The sequence below is a fragment of the Poecilia formosa genome, unplaced genomic scaffold (assembly GCF_000485575.1).
Source record: "Poecilia formosa unplaced genomic scaffold, Poecilia_formosa-5.1.2 Scaffold285, whole genome shotgun sequence".
Classification (NCBI taxonomy): Eukaryota; Metazoa; Chordata; class Actinopteri; order Cyprinodontiformes; family Poeciliidae; genus Poecilia; species Poecilia formosa.
This window is the reverse complement of record NW_006800224.1, coordinates 432,962-450,775: the sequence shown is the minus strand read 5'-3', so window position 1 is coordinate 450,775 and position 17,814 is coordinate 432,962. Positions and strand designations below refer to the sequence as shown.

At 38.9% G+C, this 17,814-nt stretch overlaps 3 protein-coding genes across 7 annotated transcripts in view; 1 reads left to right on the top strand and 2 right to left on the bottom strand.

The window, feature by feature from the left end:
* Window positions 1-5,986, top strand: part of tmbim1a (transmembrane BAX inhibitor motif containing 1a) — a 12,297-nt gene extending 6,311 nt beyond the window's left edge. The window contains exons 3-12 of the mRNA XM_007571694.2: window positions 1,159-1,226; window positions 2,625-2,689; window positions 2,772-2,825; window positions 2,933-2,983; window positions 3,069-3,108; window positions 4,496-4,533; window positions 4,606-4,693; window positions 4,772-4,867; window positions 4,960-5,013; window positions 5,099-5,986. Coding sequence (XP_007571756.1) covers window positions 1,159-1,226; window positions 2,625-2,689; window positions 2,772-2,825; window positions 2,933-2,983; window positions 3,069-3,108; window positions 4,496-4,533; window positions 4,606-4,693; window positions 4,772-4,867; window positions 4,960-5,013; window positions 5,099-5,248 — 704 coding nt within the window. The 3' untranslated portion in view covers window positions 5,249-5,986. The remainder of the gene's footprint in view (window positions 1-1,158; window positions 1,227-2,624; window positions 2,690-2,771; window positions 2,826-2,932; window positions 2,984-3,068; window positions 3,109-4,495; window positions 4,534-4,605; window positions 4,694-4,771; window positions 4,868-4,959; window positions 5,014-5,098) is intronic.
* Window positions 5,987-6,443: 457 nt separating this feature from the next.
* On the bottom strand, window positions 6,444-8,717 carry si:ch73-71c20.5 (PNKD metallo-beta-lactamase domain containing). Its single transcript, XM_007571695.2, has 3 exons — window positions 8,619-8,717; window positions 8,139-8,385; window positions 6,444-7,097 (listed from the first exon to the last, which is right to left on the bottom strand). The coding sequence occupies exons 1-3, from the start codon at window positions 8,659-8,661 to the stop codon at window positions 6,935-6,937; spliced, it is 453 nt and encodes a 150-aa protein (XP_007571757.1). The 5' UTR covers window positions 8,662-8,717; the 3' UTR covers window positions 6,444-6,934.
* Window positions 8,718-10,717: 2,000 nt separating this feature from the next.
* col15a1b (collagen, type XV, alpha 1b) overlaps window positions 10,718-17,814 on the bottom strand; it is a 46,020-nt gene continuing 38,923 nt past the window's right edge. For 3 of the 5 annotated variants that reach the window (XM_016681577.1, XM_016681576.1, XM_016681575.1), the window contains 12 exons: window positions 17,241-17,285; window positions 16,040-16,121; window positions 15,902-15,927; window positions 15,398-15,496; window positions 15,015-15,159; window positions 14,874-14,938; window positions 14,668-14,799; window positions 14,081-14,179; window positions 13,200-13,274; window positions 12,915-13,112; window positions 12,644-12,759; window positions 10,721-11,543 (listed from right to left, as the gene is read on the bottom strand). In XM_016681577.1, coding sequence (XP_016537063.1) covers window positions 11,321-11,543; window positions 12,644-12,759; window positions 12,915-13,112; window positions 13,200-13,274; window positions 14,081-14,179; window positions 14,668-14,799; window positions 14,874-14,938; window positions 15,015-15,159; window positions 15,398-15,496; window positions 15,902-15,927; window positions 16,040-16,121; window positions 17,241-17,285 — 1,305 coding nt within the window. In that variant the 3' untranslated portion in view covers window positions 10,721-11,320. Of the gene's footprint in view, window positions 11,544-12,643; window positions 12,760-12,914; window positions 13,113-13,199; window positions 13,275-14,080; window positions 14,180-14,667; window positions 14,800-14,873; window positions 14,939-15,014; window positions 15,160-15,397; window positions 15,497-15,901; window positions 15,928-16,039; window positions 16,122-17,240; window positions 17,286-17,814 lie in introns of all 5 variants that reach the window. The other 2 variants (XM_016681573.1, XM_016681574.1) reach the window with 2 other exon arrangements.

Below are 17,814 nucleotides of genomic sequence, written 5' to 3'. Positions count from 1 at the left end.
TAAAATCCCCACGGGCCAATCTTGAAGATTGGACTTTATGCAGCTGAGACTTAGCGTTTAAATGAAGTCCCGGCCGGAACACGGTGCGCTAACTAATAAAACATAAATTAACGAAGCTTCGAGGCAGGTCCATTTTCCTCGAGGAATTTTAGTAATCGAGGTACTCGAATCATTCGAGGAATCGTTTCAGCCCTAATTAAAATAGAACATTAATCACAGGTCTTATATATTCATATATTCTTGTAAATGTATGTTTTTTTCCCCAGGACTTTTCTGTCAGGCAAAAGTTTTGAGTTGCACGCATGTATCTTCATTGCAGTCTGAAACTAACTGCTAATCTATCCTTGCTAACAGGCTAGCTAGCTTTCTGTGTCTATCATTGGTAGCGGTCTCAACAGGGATCAGAAAGTGATTACCACTTGCGTTGAAAGCCAACACACGGGACATGACGGCCACAAAAAGACCAACGTTTTTCTACTTTCTCGTGTTGAATAGCAACCACCAAGCAAAATTTCAGAAGCACGAATGTCATTGGTCACTTGGCTACGACGGGATATTAGGGCTATTGTAGATAGAAAAAACAGAGGAGTACATTTCTGGCAAAAAAGAAAAAAAAAATCAGAAATTTTCCAGAAAAACTCAGAAACGGTGAGATTGATCTTAGAAATTTTCTGTAAAAAAAACTTGGGAGATTTCTGAGTTTAAAAATTTCCGAAAGTCTAAAATTTTTTACTTGCATGCTTTTTCTAGAAAATTTCTGAGATTAATATCAAAAGTTACAAATTTTTCTTGCAATTTATTTTTTACTTTCAAACTCAGAAATATCCTTGTATAAAAATTCAGATGTTGTTTGTGTGGAAATTTGTTCTTTTTCTTTTCTATCTACAACGGCCCTCATATCTCAACATTCTTGGCTGGAGGACATTGTAGAGGAAATAAGAAGAGGAATCAACAGAGGAATCGGCATCGCTTTCCGTGTGTCAAGCTGGGCCATTGTAGCACACGAATGCTTTATTCTAAACCTTTCTCCTGAACTACGCTGTTTTCAGCTGCGTCACATGTTTTGTTGTGATCTGATCTGAGTGCATTCCTTTCATCTCTGATTTTAGTGACATTATTTTTCTTTTTATTTCTTCTTCTTTTCCGTGAATAAAACAGACGAGGAGTTCGCGGCGAGCGGCAGCAACTGGGACGACATGAGCATTCGGCATGCCTTCATCAGAAAGGTAAGGAACGGGTGAGGAAGGCCAGGCCAGGCTGTCTGACGAGCTGCAGCTGTTTCTGTTTTACGCAAACATGTTGTTTTGTAGGCGCAGCGTTTTCCACACAGCTGCTCTCCAGCTCTAGACGAAAGAATAGTAGATACTCCCTTTGCTTTTCTTCAGACGCTTGTTTTAAATGGAGTGCAAGGGAACTTGGCTCGTTTACGAGATGTTATTGCTTTGGAGAGGAGCAAGAAAGTCCAGCAGTGACACAAATTTGATGTTTTTTTTTTTTAGATTTTATTTTTCTTCCTATTTCAATCAAGAATGAGTATAGAAGAAATAAAAAATTCTGTCACCTGTTGAACTCTCTTTAAGCTTTCCTTGCTGCGAGTGAGTCTTGTTTTGTTGGACTTCCTGAAACTCTTCTTTCTGTTGAATTACGTCCAGAAGCAACTTCCTGCTTTATGTCTAAAGCAAAAATAAGAACTGCTGCTTCTAAATCAACTTCAGCATTCTAATTAGATTTATTTAAGTTAGATTTTCAGATAATATATGTGACCCCTCTTCGAAAATATAAAAAGTAGTTGTTGTTTTGTTATAAGTCTAAAACGAGCTGAGCCCAGTGGTAGGGACGCGAGGCCATGTCTTTGAGTTAAAAATGTTTAAAGCTGACAGGAAATTTGAAAATGCGACCAGGGGATTATGTGTTTTTGGAAGACGTTATTAACAACACCTAAACACCAACTATAAGGCCTCAAAAAAGAAAAACATTTTAAAAAATCCAATTAAATTAAATATGATTTTTTTTTGTACTGTAGTTGTTTCATCCTAATGAAAGTCTGGGTTATTGAGTTTGTGTGAATAATAAAAATAATTAAAAAAAAACTTTTGCCAAAGAGATGTATATCTCTTTAGTGAATTATATATATATATATATATATATATATATATATATATATAAAAGTATAATAAGCAAATAAATGATGCTTAGCTTGGTGGGGGTGTATTGTAAGCCTGATGGCTTACAATACACTGGGAGAAACCCGAAAGTTGCCAACTTTTCTTTCTTCTGGCTAATGTTGTACAGTTTCATGTCCAAAACTGAAAATACTTGTAATACCATGAAAAGCTGATGAACAGTGGTCCTACAATAGGCACTGAGTTACGGTATCGTACACTAAGTGCTGTAAGTGCATCAACAAACCATTAACAGGACGTTATATTATTCATACTTCTTTATGGATGATACTAAGTGCCGTTTTTCATGTTGTCAGATGAATTTCACTGTACACCGCTTCACGCAAACTTTTACTTCATTTCTTCTTTTTTTTTTTTTTTTTCTGTAAAACAAAGCGTGACCTCTTCTGATTGGCTGCTCTTCCAGCCTGCAGTAGAACGGTTTCCCTCTCTGTGTTTCAGGTTTACATGATCCTGGCCTCCCAGCTCCTCGTCACCACAGCCATCGTTGCCATATTCACCTTCGTGTGAGTACGCATCAGCAGCTATTGTTCATCGCCATCGGAGCGTCACCTGATGCTAATGCTAACCGCTTCCGTTTCCCCACAGTTCACCGGTCAGAGATTTTGTAAGGAGAAACCAGGCTGTGTATTGGGCATCATAGTAAGCCTTTCTTCCTTTTTTTTTTTTTTTTTTTTTTTTTTCCATGCTTTAAAGCAGTATGCTGGAAGAAAAGTGAATGTTAATTATTGTGTTTGTTTAATTTAAAGTGCTGTATATTTCATCACCCACCTTGTGTTGGTTTGCTGTAAAGGCCCACGGTGAGTTTTATAGGAAAATAAACATTCGTGTAAATAATAACCGCTAAGTACTAAAGCTGCCCTGTTTACATTTTTACCTCTTCAGGAGGAAGTTCCCATGGAACATTATTCTGCTGCTGATCTTTGTGAGTTCATCTTCTCACAGTTTGTCATCAGAAACAGGAATCACCTTCCTGGAGTGACCTAGAGTTTATTCTTAGATTCAACCGTAGAAGCGCTCTACGTAAAGGTTTCCAGCGTTCTTCGACCAGCGTAGCCTTCATGCTAGAGGTTTAGCCGTGACTCAGCAGCAGCCTCCCTGCTGACAGTTTGAGCTTTGCTTCGTTATCTCCGTTTAATCTACTCAACCAGCAAAATGATGCAGCTCTCTCACTCAGCGGTGCCACATCGGTAGAAACGACGTGACATTTTGTCACTTTACTACGAAGATCGTCTGCCGACAAGAGAAAAAAAAGCAAAAAACTCGTCACCATGAGTTGTTATAATTAAGTTGTGGTCACAAATTAAACAAGTCGTTCCCACAAGTCATGGCCACAATTTTTCCTTTCTTTTCTCCCATGTCACCAGACTGACTGTGCTTTGCATATGGCTGTATAGATTTAGTTTTTTTTTTTAGAATTTAGTGTAATAGAACAACACAAAGTTGCACATTTTTGTTTGTGAAACATATTCACGATTGTGAATGCTATCTGAATGCCATATTTGCCCTCAGTACAGCGAAGCAGCACTCGTTTAGAGCCACAAATGTTACATAACCTTTAAAAAAAAAATAAATAAAAACGTTGAATTTTTATAAACGTCTGCTTCAGGAAATTTGATGTCATTTTTAAAGAATCCAATTTTCTGTGTGATTTCAGGGGATGATGTGGCAATTTGTGGAAAATTTTGGGAAGCACATAGTTTCCAGTTTAGTGTAAAAAAATATCTAAAAATAGCATCACTGGTATTTGACATGGGAAATCAACTTATTACATGTAAAAAAAAAAAACCAAACAGATAAAACCAGCATTTGTTATTACATTTCTATTTAAAGCTGTAAGTTCTTTTTTTATTTTTGAGCCAGAGATAAGACACTGATGGATTCAAATAAACATTTCAAAACACTTGGGGAAAAAAAAATGCTGTTCAGATTCAAACCTCTTGAGTTTCTGGAAAGAAGAAATGAAGGTTTCAGTGTCTAGATGTTCAAAACAGAGCAGCAATAAACTATTGGATAACAACACATTCAGATTGTATCTTCAAAAAAAAAAAAGTCAAACTGTCTTGAATTTTTCTTCCTCTTCTCAACCATGTACAACTTTGTGTTTGTTGAAAAATAGAAAAAAAATCTTAATAAAATAAGTTGAAGGTTGTTGTAACGTGACAAAATGTGAACAAACTCAGCAAGCGTTTTCTTTTACAAATCAAATAACGTGTTTTAGTTTTATGATCGGTTAGTTTCTCCAGCGTTTATAAAAACTTCACAGTACATTGTTGTTCATCCTTTTATATTCTTCCCCCCCTCTGTCTCAGACTCTGGCTCTGTCTTACATGACTGGAACTATCTCGAGGTAAGAAAAAACACCAAACAGTAAAAGCCCATTTTTATCCTGAGTACTAATCCAGTTTCTTTTCGGTTTTAGTTACTACAACACAAAAGCTGTGTTTCTGGCTCTCGGAATCACTGCTGTTGTGTGCATCGCTGTCACAGTCTTCTGTTTCCAGACAAAGGTGTGTGTGTGTTTCTGCTTTACGAAGCTGCTTCAGGAACACATTTTTAACCGGCCGGTTTCTGGTTTCACCCTCCAGGTGGATTTCACAAAGTGCCAGGGCCTCTTCTGTGTCCTCGGGATTGTCATGTTTGTGACCGGCATAATCACAGCCATCGTGCTTTCCTTCAAATATGTGAGTCTGAGTTTACGTCAGGGTAAAAAAAAAGATTTCATAAGCAGAACCTATCGGGCTTCAGGTTCTCCTAACTGACACTTGTCTTGCAGATGTATTGGCTTCACATGCTGTACGCGGCGATAGGAGCCGTAGTGTTCACTCTGGTGAGTGTTTCTTTTTTTCCTTTAAATGATTTTACTCCCTGCCTTCCTACTGTCTTGCTGTTAATGCATCTGTGTGTGTTTGTAGTTCCTGGCATATCACACTCAGCTCCTGATAGGAAACAGGAAGCACTCCATCAGTCCAGAGGAGTACGTCTTTGCCGCGCTGTCCATCTACGTGGACATCGTCCAGATCTTCCTGTTCCTGCTGCAGATTATCGGATCCGTCACCAAATGAGGCTGCGCGTTCCGGATGGGTGCTGGAAAGCAAAACATTGCTTTTTTCTCTGTTACAACTTTTACCTTTTTTTTTTTCTTTTTTTTTTACTAAAATATAAAAATATATCATAGCATTTATTAAGCTATTGAACCAATGCAGGGAAAGAATCAAGTGGCTCAATCTGATTTTTGTTACCATGTAGGGAGCTATGAAAACTACTTTTATACTTGTAATATACATATTTATACTATGCACTTGTCATCTAGTGATGATAAACACCTCTGTTTAAATGCCACATTTATATCAAGTAAAGCATTATAGATCCATTTTAAAACTTTTCCTACCTTTTTAATATGCCACATGTCAAGAATTCGGTTGGAAAACAAAAATATAAATTACAAAATATAACGTAACTGCCATCATATTTCACTGTTTTCTGCAGATCTGTTACATGTTCTCTAGATTTATCGTGAGATAGTTTATAAAGGGTTTACAGAGGCACTAGCCCAGGGCTACAGTTTGAGGGCGCCTCCCAATTTATTTTTTAAATGAATGAATGTTTTGCAAACATCATACATTATATAAAACTCATTGTCCCAAATTAGGTGACTTGTATTAATATTGTGGGGTTTCCATGAGTATAAACAATATTCATATCTTGGATAAGTTGTCGATTTGTTTGGGAACAATGTTTAATTATTGGCTTTGTCGTATTGAGCTTACAATGCATCCGTTAATACATTCATATTGATACTGTAATTTGCGTTAATTTTTTTTCTTAATGGAAGGTAAACCTTAGGGGCCCTCGTACATCCGGCCCTGGATACATCAAATGCTAAAAAATAAAGATCCCTCATCTTCAGCTTCCTAGGCAACCTGAAGGTTTGAATTGTTCATAATTCCACCTTAACAAAAACCTCATTTCCATCTGAAGAAAAGCAACCTGAGAACATAATGCTGCCACCACCGTGCTTCACTGTGGGAGTGTTCTTTTGGATTGTGAACAAAGGCTAATTTTTCTTTCGTTTATACAGCCTTAGATTGGAGTTTCCTCATAATGCGTTTTGTTTTCCAGTTGAATCTCACAGGGTATGTCGCATGAGAGGTGGGAAAAAAGACGTCGAAATAATAACAGCTCATATTTTTCTGTCACACAACTCGGCATTTTAACAGGGGTGTGTTGGCATGAGATTCACTGTAGATAGCTGCTGTCTTTTTTTTTTTTTTGCATCAACTTACTGATCTGAATATAAGCAAAATCCATGGCAATTTTTTTTTTCTTAAACTACTTCATTATATAAGATGTCCTGTTGTGACTCAGTCAGATCAGGTCAGAACTCCTCCCTGAGCCAGCAGGGTGGAGTCTCCTCCCAAACAACCAGTGAAATGTTTCAGCTGGAGGGGGGGGAAAAAAAAAAAAAAAACTCCTGATTTTTCCCGACCGCACCCAGCTGCTGCTGCATGTAATCCTTTTATTAAAGCAACAGTGTCAAACACTCAGCATGTAAAGACCACACAGTTGGTGTAAATACACATCGCTCCTGAAGATAACGTTTGCATTGTCATATGAAATAAACTGTTTCCTTTTGTTTACACCCGGTAGTGCTTATTGTTTACATGTAGCTTTTTCATGAAATCAGTTTTTCTCCACGTGGCTTTAGGCAGAAGTCCTCGCGTCTCTTGGGGCGTGACGGGATTTACACGTCACCGGTCCAGCTTGGCGTGCTGGCGATATCGGCTCCCGTCGTATTCACCCTCGTTGGATCGTTTCATCCTCTGTCTGATCTTCAGCTGCTTCAGGCGGTTTTTGTCCACTTGTCTCTTGGCCAGAACGAAGCCGATGATCCCTGCGGGGAGTCCGATCATCCTGGAGTAGAGGGGAGATATTTTTGGTCAAGCCCGTGAGGTTTCCTATTGTCAAATTCGCCAGAAACGACCATTTCTGTACAATGACCTACTTCCTGTCCGCCACTTGTTTCTTTAAAGCTACCAGGCAGATCAAATCAAACTTTCAGATATAGTGTGTCGACTGTAAAACAAAAGCTATTCCTACTGTAAATAAAAACTGGTCGCAATCCACAGCATGAACAGAAAAAGCAATGTAGAACCGATGCAACAGCAGCTATTTTAGATGTTATCAAAGAAATGATGCAAACTAATCAGCAGAATTTTAGGCCATCAACCAATATTGAAATCTTATTTCTTTTTTTCATTTTATTGTCATTATTGCAAAAGTCTCATTGAAGCTACTGTGATAATCTGGGATATCAGACAGTTGTAATGATGTGTAAACGTGGCAACAATGTATTGCTTTTTCAAATGGAAGCAGCTGATTAGTAGGCCAGCAGCCATTGGCAATAAATCAATTGCTTGATAAATTAAAACGAGCTTAGTAATTTCCATTTGCATGAGTTATCGTTTTTCTCTTTTCTCTCTCTTTTTACCAAAAACTGATTGACTTCAGTCTGGTGTATTGGCCCTTTAACCCTTTTTTGAAGGATAATTTTGTTCAAAGAGACTTAATTCATTTAATAAATGTATGTTTGTTTTATTTTGTAATGTACTGTTGCCTTACCATGCAATTATCATCATAATACTAGAAAATTGTCTCAAAACAAAAATATCGTTATCGTTTACCTCGATAACTTCAGGGACAATTTACCATCCAGCAAAATTTGTTATTGTGACATCATCTTTCTCTCTCTGCCCCGCTTTTTATCCATATGGCCAGACAGGGAGGAGAGTGGGCTGAATTAGCATATTTTTAATACGTCACAGAAAAATGGACAAATAGTTCTATTAATGATGAATGAACTGCGATTTCTTCGTTTCTCCGTAAAATATTTGGGGAAAATAATCACGTCTTTACGTGGAGTAAAGACGTGAGGTATAAACAGGAAGTGCTCACCAAGCATATCCTAACTTCAACATAGGGTTCTTGGCCTTCTTCCTGGGGATATACTCCGGACCTTCCGGCTCTTCCTGACCGAGTCTGTCTGCAACCTTGTCGGCTGCGTCGGAGCTCTGTGTCGGCTCGATCCTGGAGCTGGACAGCCCGGCGGTGGGGGAGACATGAAGCCGCAAACGGTGACACACTATCGGGGTCAGACGAGCGTAGTGCACGAGGAGCCACCGGCAGGAACCTCTGTGAAAAGCTGGAAGACGAATCCAGTTTTTTAACTTTGCGCTAAATCCATTATCACGGTTTCTTCAGCAAAAAATATGTTTACAGCAGGAACAGGAATTAAGTCAGTTAAAAACAATACAAACAAGCTACGAAAGTAATACAAGATAAATTATGTTACCCTGGTAATATCTAGTCCTAATACAAAAAAAAAGTATATTGTCTGTCCTGAATGTATACCAGTTAAGGATAAAAAGGTTTTACCTGTCAGAGATGCCCTGAGTGCCGTCAGACAGGAGGCAGACATGTTTGTTGAATAACAAGGAAAAAAAAACACGCATGCGCTTTTCTATCCAAACTTGGACTTACCCCACCTGGTGGACAAATGTCATATTTCGCTTTATGAATTACAAGTACATCCTTTATCGAGGAAAATCTTTTAAGAAATTCCATTCAAAAGTGAGAGGGATTCAGTTTATGGATTTATCATAGACAAAATGATACTTTTAAATAGTTACTGCAGTTGTGTTTGATAATTGTGGTTTACAGCTTATTCTTCAGTATAAGACAAAAGGGAAATAATTCATTTTTTATTAAGGAAAAACACAATTTCTAAGTTTGCAAAGCCAAAAATTTGCTAGAAAAAAAATCTGACATTTTTCGGAAGAAAACAAATAAGTTTAAGTGTGAAAAGTTGCAAATTTGCTGTAGAATAAAGTAAAATAGAATTAAACTAAAAAGAATAAAATCAAAATAAAACACATTAAAAATGAGATAAAAAGTACAGATGCAGAAAGAAACAAAATAAAGTTTCAATCATTCAACTCTAATGCTTTTATAAAGTATCACTCTTATTAATAAATATTATTTATATGAATTATATTTAAACTGCACTTTTTTCAAACACTCTTTGCCAATTTTTTAATTTCAAATTTTCATATTTTCAAGAAAGTCAATACTTTGCTCGACAAAACTCAAATTTTAGTAGAAAATTTTATTATTCTTAATTTCTGAATTTCACAAAACTTAGTTTTTCTATGAAAAAAAATTTTTGGACACAAAATGTTTGAGAAGTTGAAAATTCTAAATTAGAGGTCAAAATATTTGCTTGAAAAATCTGAGAAATTTGTTAGAAAAAAAATTCTAAGTTTCTCAAAACTTTGTCCAAAAAAAATCACAGTACAAAATTCTAAATTTCAAGCATCCAAAGTGACCAAATATGCTTTGGCGTCATTCTCCAAAAAAATGGACATGGCAGTGACTTTTCACTTATAACCCTCAAAGACGAGCCTCAAAACGTGACTGTTGTTTAGAGTGCTGTATCTACAAATATTAATAGAAAGTTGAGTGGAAGGAAAATGTGGATGAAAAAAAAGATGCAAAATGGATTAAGATTGCTAAGGGCCACAACATACAAACGGATCTATGCGATTGTATTCCAACTTATTTAGAAGCAAGTTTTCTACTCAACAAAAGAGTCACTGCTTATAAAAAACCCCCCAAAAAAACCAAAAAGTAAAAAATCAGACACTTTATTTAGTGAGCACCAGAAGGTAAGTACAAGAAAGTCAAGTTTTTGTTTCATCAGAAGATACAGACAGTAGAACAACTAACAGTCAAGTTTACAGGCAGAACATTTCAATCAAAGCGTGGTGAGGAGATTATCAGTCATTTAGTGTGATTCATTTAAAAAAAGAAAAAGATGTCTACAGTATTACAAGAAACAAACAACTGGACAATGTCAACAAACACGTACAAGTTCCAACTTCAAACAGCAACATGTGAATGAATGCTAGCTATGTTTTCCTACTAGGACATACTAATGTATAAATTCAAGAAAATCACAGTCTGTTTCATTTTCTAATAGGTGAACTAATAGAGATATTGGCAAATTTAGATGAACATCCACTTTATCGTAGCCGTTTCCTTGTTCCGGGAAGATCAATAGTCGAATCGGATGTTCTGCTGTCTTTCTTATTTTGAATAGAGGACTGGGTCAAACTTATTACCCTTCAGTAGTCAATCTGAAAATGTTAAGTAATCACAAAATGATTATGTTACCATTAGAATGTCAATAGATGCAGTACATAAATTTGCTTAAAAAATAATTTTTGACAATGTTTTTTAGAAGTGGAACATTTGCTCTAATTTTTTTCTAGAAAAAAAATATTTTAGAAAAAATCTTCTAATTTTTATTTTATTTTATTTTTTTAGAAAATCTTTTTTCAAAAAATTTTGTCTAATTTTTTTGGGGGGGAAAAATGTTGAAAAAAAAAACAAACATATTTTGTAGAAGTTTTGGTTTGATTTTTTATTTTTATTTTTTGAGAATAAGCTTCTGCAAGAGAAGCAATATATTTTATGACTTTTTTTTTTGTTTTTTACTTTTGGAGTTATAAATGTAGGATGACTGTGTCGTCATCCTACATGAGGATTCTCTTTTTGTCCGATATCGCTGCATGTCTCGTCAGAAACTTCACTTTAGTTTGAAAACAGGAAAAAGGAAACTTTGTCTTATCAGACCAGACCAGTGACTCTGTGGTTTATTTTACAGCAGTTCTGCTACGTTTCTCCACTAGTTTGCCTGTAGAACAGGAAAACAAAGAAGCCCCAGAAACAACGTAAAGCTGGCAGCCCTCAAACACTGAGAATGTTTTTTTTTTTTCCTATTTTTTATTATATATTTATTTTATTTTTTACTCTGTTAGAGACTACAAAAATAACTGAGCTCTAGATATGGATGGACATGTTGAGCTGCTGTCTCACACCGCCTTTCAGGTGGGAACTAAACACAAAAACAAAACAATAACAACATGTATCTATGTGTGTGTTTCATGTGCCTAAATGTGTTTTTCCCCCCAATCATATTTCCCACTTTCAACATGCCTGCATGTGTGTTAATATGTGTGTGTGTGTGTGTGTGTGTGTGTGTGTGTGTGTGTGTGTGTGTGTGTGTGTGTGTTTCTTCAGGTTCTCCTTTGGGGTGTGTTTCCCACGTATGTGTTCTCTATACACAGCACCACGTAGTGGTTGGAGCAGGAGCGGGGGTGTTGTCCCAGCAGCCGGCCCGTCTGCAGCAGCGCCGCCTGGCCCGTCACCGCCATGTCGCCCGTCCGCCACGCCTCGCAGTAGTTGGCGGTCAGGCGGGTGCCCACCGTGCTGGAGCCGTGCCACACCAGCTTCTCCGGCCTGCAGGGGGCAGAAGCGGGACACAGCAGCAGTCAGAACTGAAATGCTCTCCCTCTTAACTTTTCATCAGTTGAACGGATTATATTCACCGTGTAATTTTTTTTTAATCTATATTTTAAGGTGGAAACTAAAAAAACATACTTAGCTCAAAGGGGGAAAAAAATCACTCTATTCTCTTGTTATTAAATTTAACTTATTTAATAAGTTGCCTGTTTTTTAATTAATTACCTACTTGCTATATTTTCTTATTTACTAAGTCAGTTATTTACTTGCCCAACTTATTTATTTGTTTACTTATGTATTTACCTGCCCTACATCCAGTGTCTGTTCAGTTACTTACTAACCCGTCGAAACTATCTTACCAATTTACTTACTAAGTTTGTTGTTTATTTCTTCACTTATGTGCCACTAAGCAGAACATATGTTTGTTACCTCCATTTTTACATTTCTTCTCAATTCCTTACTCATTTATATCCATATCTATTCAATTCTACTTATAAACTGGTATAATGACTATACTGGCAGTGCACCGATTGCAGTTTTTCTGGCCAATCGCAGATTACCGATTTTTAAAAAGACTGACTCGCCGATTCCGATTTTGGCCAATTTAATTTAGTCTGAAATGTTGCTAAAGATAGCAAAAAAGTTGCTGACTTGGTAACAGCCGGGGGACTATTGTTAAATGCAAACGTTAACATGGTGGGCCGTTCTATCAGTCGAACCTTTCACACGGGAGAGCAGAAGAGGTCAGTGGGTGATTTTTAGATCTTTAGTGAGGTCGATAATATTGGTGGATAAGATTGGCTTCACATGTATCGACTGATCGTCAATCACAAAATGAAAGAAATTGGTCCGACAGATCGACTGGCCGATAAATCGGCGCATCCTTAGACCGTACTATGTTTTTCATGCAAGTTTAGCTTTGGAAAAACTTCATTTCTTCTCTCTATTATGCTTCAGTTTAATAATCTGGAGTTAAAAAGTGTTGGTAGTAAAAATGACTCTTCTGGATTATTGATATCTTTAGTCTTCCACATGTACTACCTCACATTTTCTCTGCTGTGGCTTTCCATTAGCAGTATATGCTAACATCCACTCACCATGCTGGCTCGGTCATTATGTTGCGTCCATCGAAAGAATAAATGGGTGTCAACGGGTTGAACATGCCCGCATTCTCAGAGAATATGGAGGCCCAAGTGCTGAACAATATTTCCCCCTGAGAGAAGTGGGGGGAAAAATACATTTGAAAATACAATGAATTTATAGCAGTCATTTAAAAAAAAATATATATATAGTACAAGAAACCAAAAATCTAAAAAAAAAAATAAAAAAATAAAAAAAAAACCTGGACTAAGAAGAGCATTTCCTCACCCTCAGATTAACCACCGGCAGGTTGTTGCGGTCAGCCTTCCGTACTATGGTCGCCAAGTCCTGGAGGTGTGATGACAGGAAGGCCCTGTAGGTGGCGGTAAGCCCCACGGAACGCGCCTGCTGGTAGCACTGGAAGTCTGCCCCACGAATGCCGCGCATGTCGCCTTTGAGCGGAGCATTCAGCGCCACGAGATGGAGCTAAATTCAGACAAGGAGGCAAAGAGGAGGCGACATAAGCGGTAGGGAAAGGCGAAGACGATTCAGTGCGGCATTTGTTCCACTCACTCCAGGTACGGACTCAATGGTCTGTGGCAAGATATTGTAGCTGGGCTGGTATCCCCTGCTGCCGTCCTGCAGTTCCTGAACAACAGAAACAACGAAAACCGGCGGTTTACGCAGCGTGACGTCAAGGTCCCGCCCCCACCTCCCTGCTGGAGGGCAGAAAGCTGCTCCACAACAACAACCAAAGCTTTTAGCTGTTAAGTTGTCAATATTAAGCGTTAAGGTTTAACGAGTAAAATGTACGCCTCATATATATGTAAAAAAGGGACGCAGTGTTTTGCCAACTAGATGACAAGATCAGTAAAACGTTTTAATTAAGAACAGAAATAGTGAGTGAGATGGAAGTAGTTCAGTTATTCATGTTTGATTTCGACAACCGGAACATGTAGATGTGATTCGGTGTGTTTTGGTTCAGTTACAAACTAAAGAAACTGACATTTCATCAGTAGAGCAGTAACAGAGCGGTAGCTAACCAACCACAGCGGTCACTTATTACTAATCGCAAAATAAACATCAAGCCTAAAAACATAACACTGTAACAAACTTAATGTTATGTTCTTTGTGTGGGAAATATTTGAGCGTTGTTTTTTGTGTGTGTGTGTGTGTGTGTTGAATCAATTGCTATGGCAACGAGTGGTTTCGAAGTATTTTTAACAGTTCTTTGGTGCCGTTTGTCCCTTTCCTGAGACTCACTGCACTAAATTAATAACATCTACATCTCCAGATTTAATTTAGTTCAAGAAATTGTTCTACCGCAGCAGCGCGGCTACGGGTAGCATGTAGAAGAATAGTCTTTTTGCCCTCCAGTGTTGTGCGCATGCGCAAAATTTCCGGATAAAAACAAGTAACAGTGTGTGTGTGTATATGTGTGTGTTTGTGTGAACCTGGCTGTGAACTCTTTGTGGTCTGCTCCAATCCCCCGCTCTGCTCAGAGCCTGAGACGCTTCTGATGAGGAAGCTCCGTTTTGAATCAGCTCTCCAAGCTAAAAAAAAAACAAAAAAAAAAACAAAAAAAACAAAAACAAATGTGAGGATGTTTATCATTTTATGAGAAAAGTGTTTCCAGTCATCACGAACAGACCGAAGCTGTTCACAGTCATTTTTACTGTGATATTATGGGAGGATTATAGAGCTGATTCAGCAAAATCACAAATGCACATCCAGTCTCACAAGAAGACGAAAAATAAATAGAACAAAGAACAGAGGACAAATGACTAAAGCCACAACCTTAAAAAAATAATGTATTTTATGAGACCAACACCAATTAGAGGACGACTGGGGAGGGAATAAAAACGCAGGGTATTTATCATTTTTTTCAGAATTAAAATCTGAAAGTTTCACATTTGACTTTTGATGTGAGTAATGGGTAAAACCCAGTGGCATTTTTCCAGCTGTAACTCTCAGACGCCATCCAATGCCAGGTGTCCAGTTGAGACGGCAGCTCAGAGGAATGTAAATCTGCGGTACAAACCTGGATTTTGCGCCACCCGTTGCGGGCCCTGATGTACAGCTCTCCTCCTCTCTCGGACACGTACGCCAGGGTTCCCTCAGCAGCTCTCTGGGTCTCTCTGGTAAGAGCCTTGACGGTCTTGAAGGTCGTCACCTGACCACACACCGTCACAACGTCACTGCCGGTGCTTTCCGGTGCTTTCCAGCGCTTTGGATTAGCCATCTTACCATGTTAGCGTAGCCTGGAGATCCTGGTGGACCGGGAGGACCTGGAGGACCAGGGACACTGACGTCTGAGGAGAAGATATGCAGCATGATTACAGACGTGCACCTCAGTTCCTCCTGAATCTCTTTGTGTCAAACATTTACCAGATCCATAAACGGGGGCCGGTCCCGGGGGCCCAGCAGGGCCAGGCGGGCCTCGGGGTCCAGGTTTTCCGAGCCCGGGAGCTCCGGGTTGACCAGGAGAACCAACCGGACCTGGGGGACCTACAACAGACTCCCCCTTTGGACCCTGAAGGCACAAACACAAAGGAGGATGGATTACATTAAGAAAGCTGTGTGGGGTTTTTGTCCAACGCTCTCTTACTTAATTATAACATTTTAATGGGTTTGATAGGGATGCACGATACATCGGCATCAACATTGGTATCGGACGATATTAGTCATTTTTTTAACTCATCGGCATCGGGCCCATAAATACAACAACACAACCAAAGTTTGATCTGTTTTCCGATTCGAGCTGAACCCACCACAAGTCCGGATTTCCCTGGAAGTCCTGGAGGACCGGGCAGGCCCGAGTCGCCTTTTTCTCCCTTTTCACCTTTGACCCCCAGATCGCCTTTAGCTCCCTGAACGGCAGAAAACAGTTGAACAAAACAAAACTAAAATGATTTCATCTTAAGTAAACATCCTCGAATCAAACACTGGACTTTCTAATTTGTTCTTATTGAAATAAAAGATGAGTTTATTTGAAAGTGTTTTGTTTACACATCCTTGCTGGGTGGATGTGATAATAACAGTGGATTGTGACGTATGATTAGCACATGCAGCTAACGGGCTCGTTGTTCATCTTCCACGTTCTGATCACCTGAAGCTGCTAAACTTCGTCTAAAGCGAATCTCAACTCGTTTCCTCACGTTCTTTGCGTGTCGCTCTGAACAGGAACGCGTCAAAAACGTGACGACGACGATTTCTCCTCCACTGTTTTATCTGATCGTGTCAGTTGGAGATGTGCAAGAGAGGCTTTCGCTCACCTCTACCGCATCAGGCGACGGGGTTGCTGGCGGGAAACGCGGTCGTAACCCGGTGTGCCATGAATAAAAAAAAAAAGAAAGCAACAAGTTGAAGGGATGCAGATTCAGAGGCTGCTGCAAGAATGAGACGGGTCTTACCGGGCGTTCCCGGCTCACCGGGCATCCCTTCGTCGCCTTTGTCTCCTTTAAGTCCCACAGAGTCTCTCTTTGTGGCCAACTCCTACACACACACACACACACACACACAGACACACACACACACACACACACACACACATTGCTCAGGTTGTGTGCTTGGGTTAAACATACGGCTGGACATTAAATGGGGTAAAAAGGTCGATAACGTTGCTGCCAGCCCTGCGAAAAAACTGATTAAACCCAAGAGACACGTGCTCAGTTATTGAGGTTAACGCACAGGGGATAAAGCACGAAGGTTTTACAGCACAGGGTGAATTAGAAACGGTTTGGAGTTAGATCTGCTCCGGGGTTTTTCTCAGAGAATATGAACTACCAGACTTTGCTCTCAGAAACGTTCCTTTCAAATGTAACTCTATCTTTACGTTACTTTTTTAAAGAGACACAACGTCCTACAGCACTTGATCATCAACATAGGGATCCAGTCGCAGTGTTTTTTGCTCGTCAGGCTTTGTGGATATGTTATTCCACTGGGAATTCCTTTCCGAGATGCTAAACAGTTAAAAACAAAAAAACCCGACACCAGGAAGAAACCTTACTTATCTACCCAACAGTAAGTTGATCAGAGATGGAGCTCCATCGCTTTTACAACCAAGAAGATTATTATGTCATGCGGTTTCATTCTTTCAGCGATTGATTAAATGATGAACCAACTCTGATTTACATAAGCACAAGATATGTCCCTTCCCTTCACTCAGCATTTCTCATCCATGAGCTTTAGAGGAGGAAAAGAGCAGATGAGCTAAGTAGCGGTCGGCATGCTCCCCCAAACACCTCGCATTAACATTTGTCTTTAGTGACTGGACTCGGCTCAACCATCTGTAGCTATGCAGGAATTGATCTTCCTGGTAACGTTTTGGACTAAAAAAAAATTTTAAAATGTTTCCATGTTACAGGGAATCTGTGCAAGACAAATGTTAAAGCCTGATGCAAAGTAAAACACCACGTCCACATTCACGTGGCTCTAACAGACACCGTTAGAACAGGAGGGGAAGGTAACAAGGAGGGAAGGAGGCACCAGAGAGGTTTCATGCTTTATTAAAAAAAAAGAAAAAACAGACAAAAACCCACACACCACCAGAACCACCAGATGGTCCCATTTCCAACAGGAAGGGACCATTCAGACGGTCCGGCTCAGACTTACTCGTCCCAGTTTGCAGTGCGGTCTGGGGCGCACCGGGAACACTGTCTTTTGGGTTCAAAGGAGAGCAGTGTGAGCAGAGTTTCATTTCAACGAAGCTTTAAGAGTTTCAATCAAAAATGTGGAAATCTAAACTCTCTGCATTGTTAAATACCGTTCATCTTCTGTCCGGTCGGGTATTTAAACGCTCAGACATGTTAATGGTAACTAATTTAACATCCTGCAACAGTAAGTAACTAATTTAACCGGCAATAATAACCGGTCTGTGTACTATTTCAATGCTGTTAAGTTTTGAGGATGTAGTTTTACTTTGGTGCACCAACATTTTTTTGTTATGAAATAAAAATGGAAGAAAATTAAGTTTTCATGTCAGGTGAAACTATGCAATACGAAAATGTTGGGAACTTTTTGAAAATAAAGTTATGTTGCATTATTTTTACCCAACAGAAATATATGAGAAAAGTGTTCTGTGTTTTACTTTTCACCCAGTCTAATGATATAAATTCTTGGGTTTCAATAAAATCAGTGTTGACCTATGATAAGCTAACACATACTAACCTACAATTACATTTAAACA

Bases quoted from the DNA above. Each gene is read 5' to 3' on its own strand.
- si:ch73-71c20.5 (XM_007571695.2), bottom strand. From the start codon at position 8,661: ATGTCTGCCTCCTGTCTGACGGCACTCAGGGCATCTCTGACAG. The intron at 8,386-8,618 runs GTAAAACCTTTT...TTCGTCTTCCAG, and splicing joins ACTCAGGGCATCTCTGACAG to CTTTTCACAGAGGTTCCTGC. The intron at 7,098-8,138 runs GTGAGCACTTCC...CCTCTACTCCAG, and splicing joins TTGAAGTTAGGATATGCTTG to GATGATCGGACTCCCCGCAG.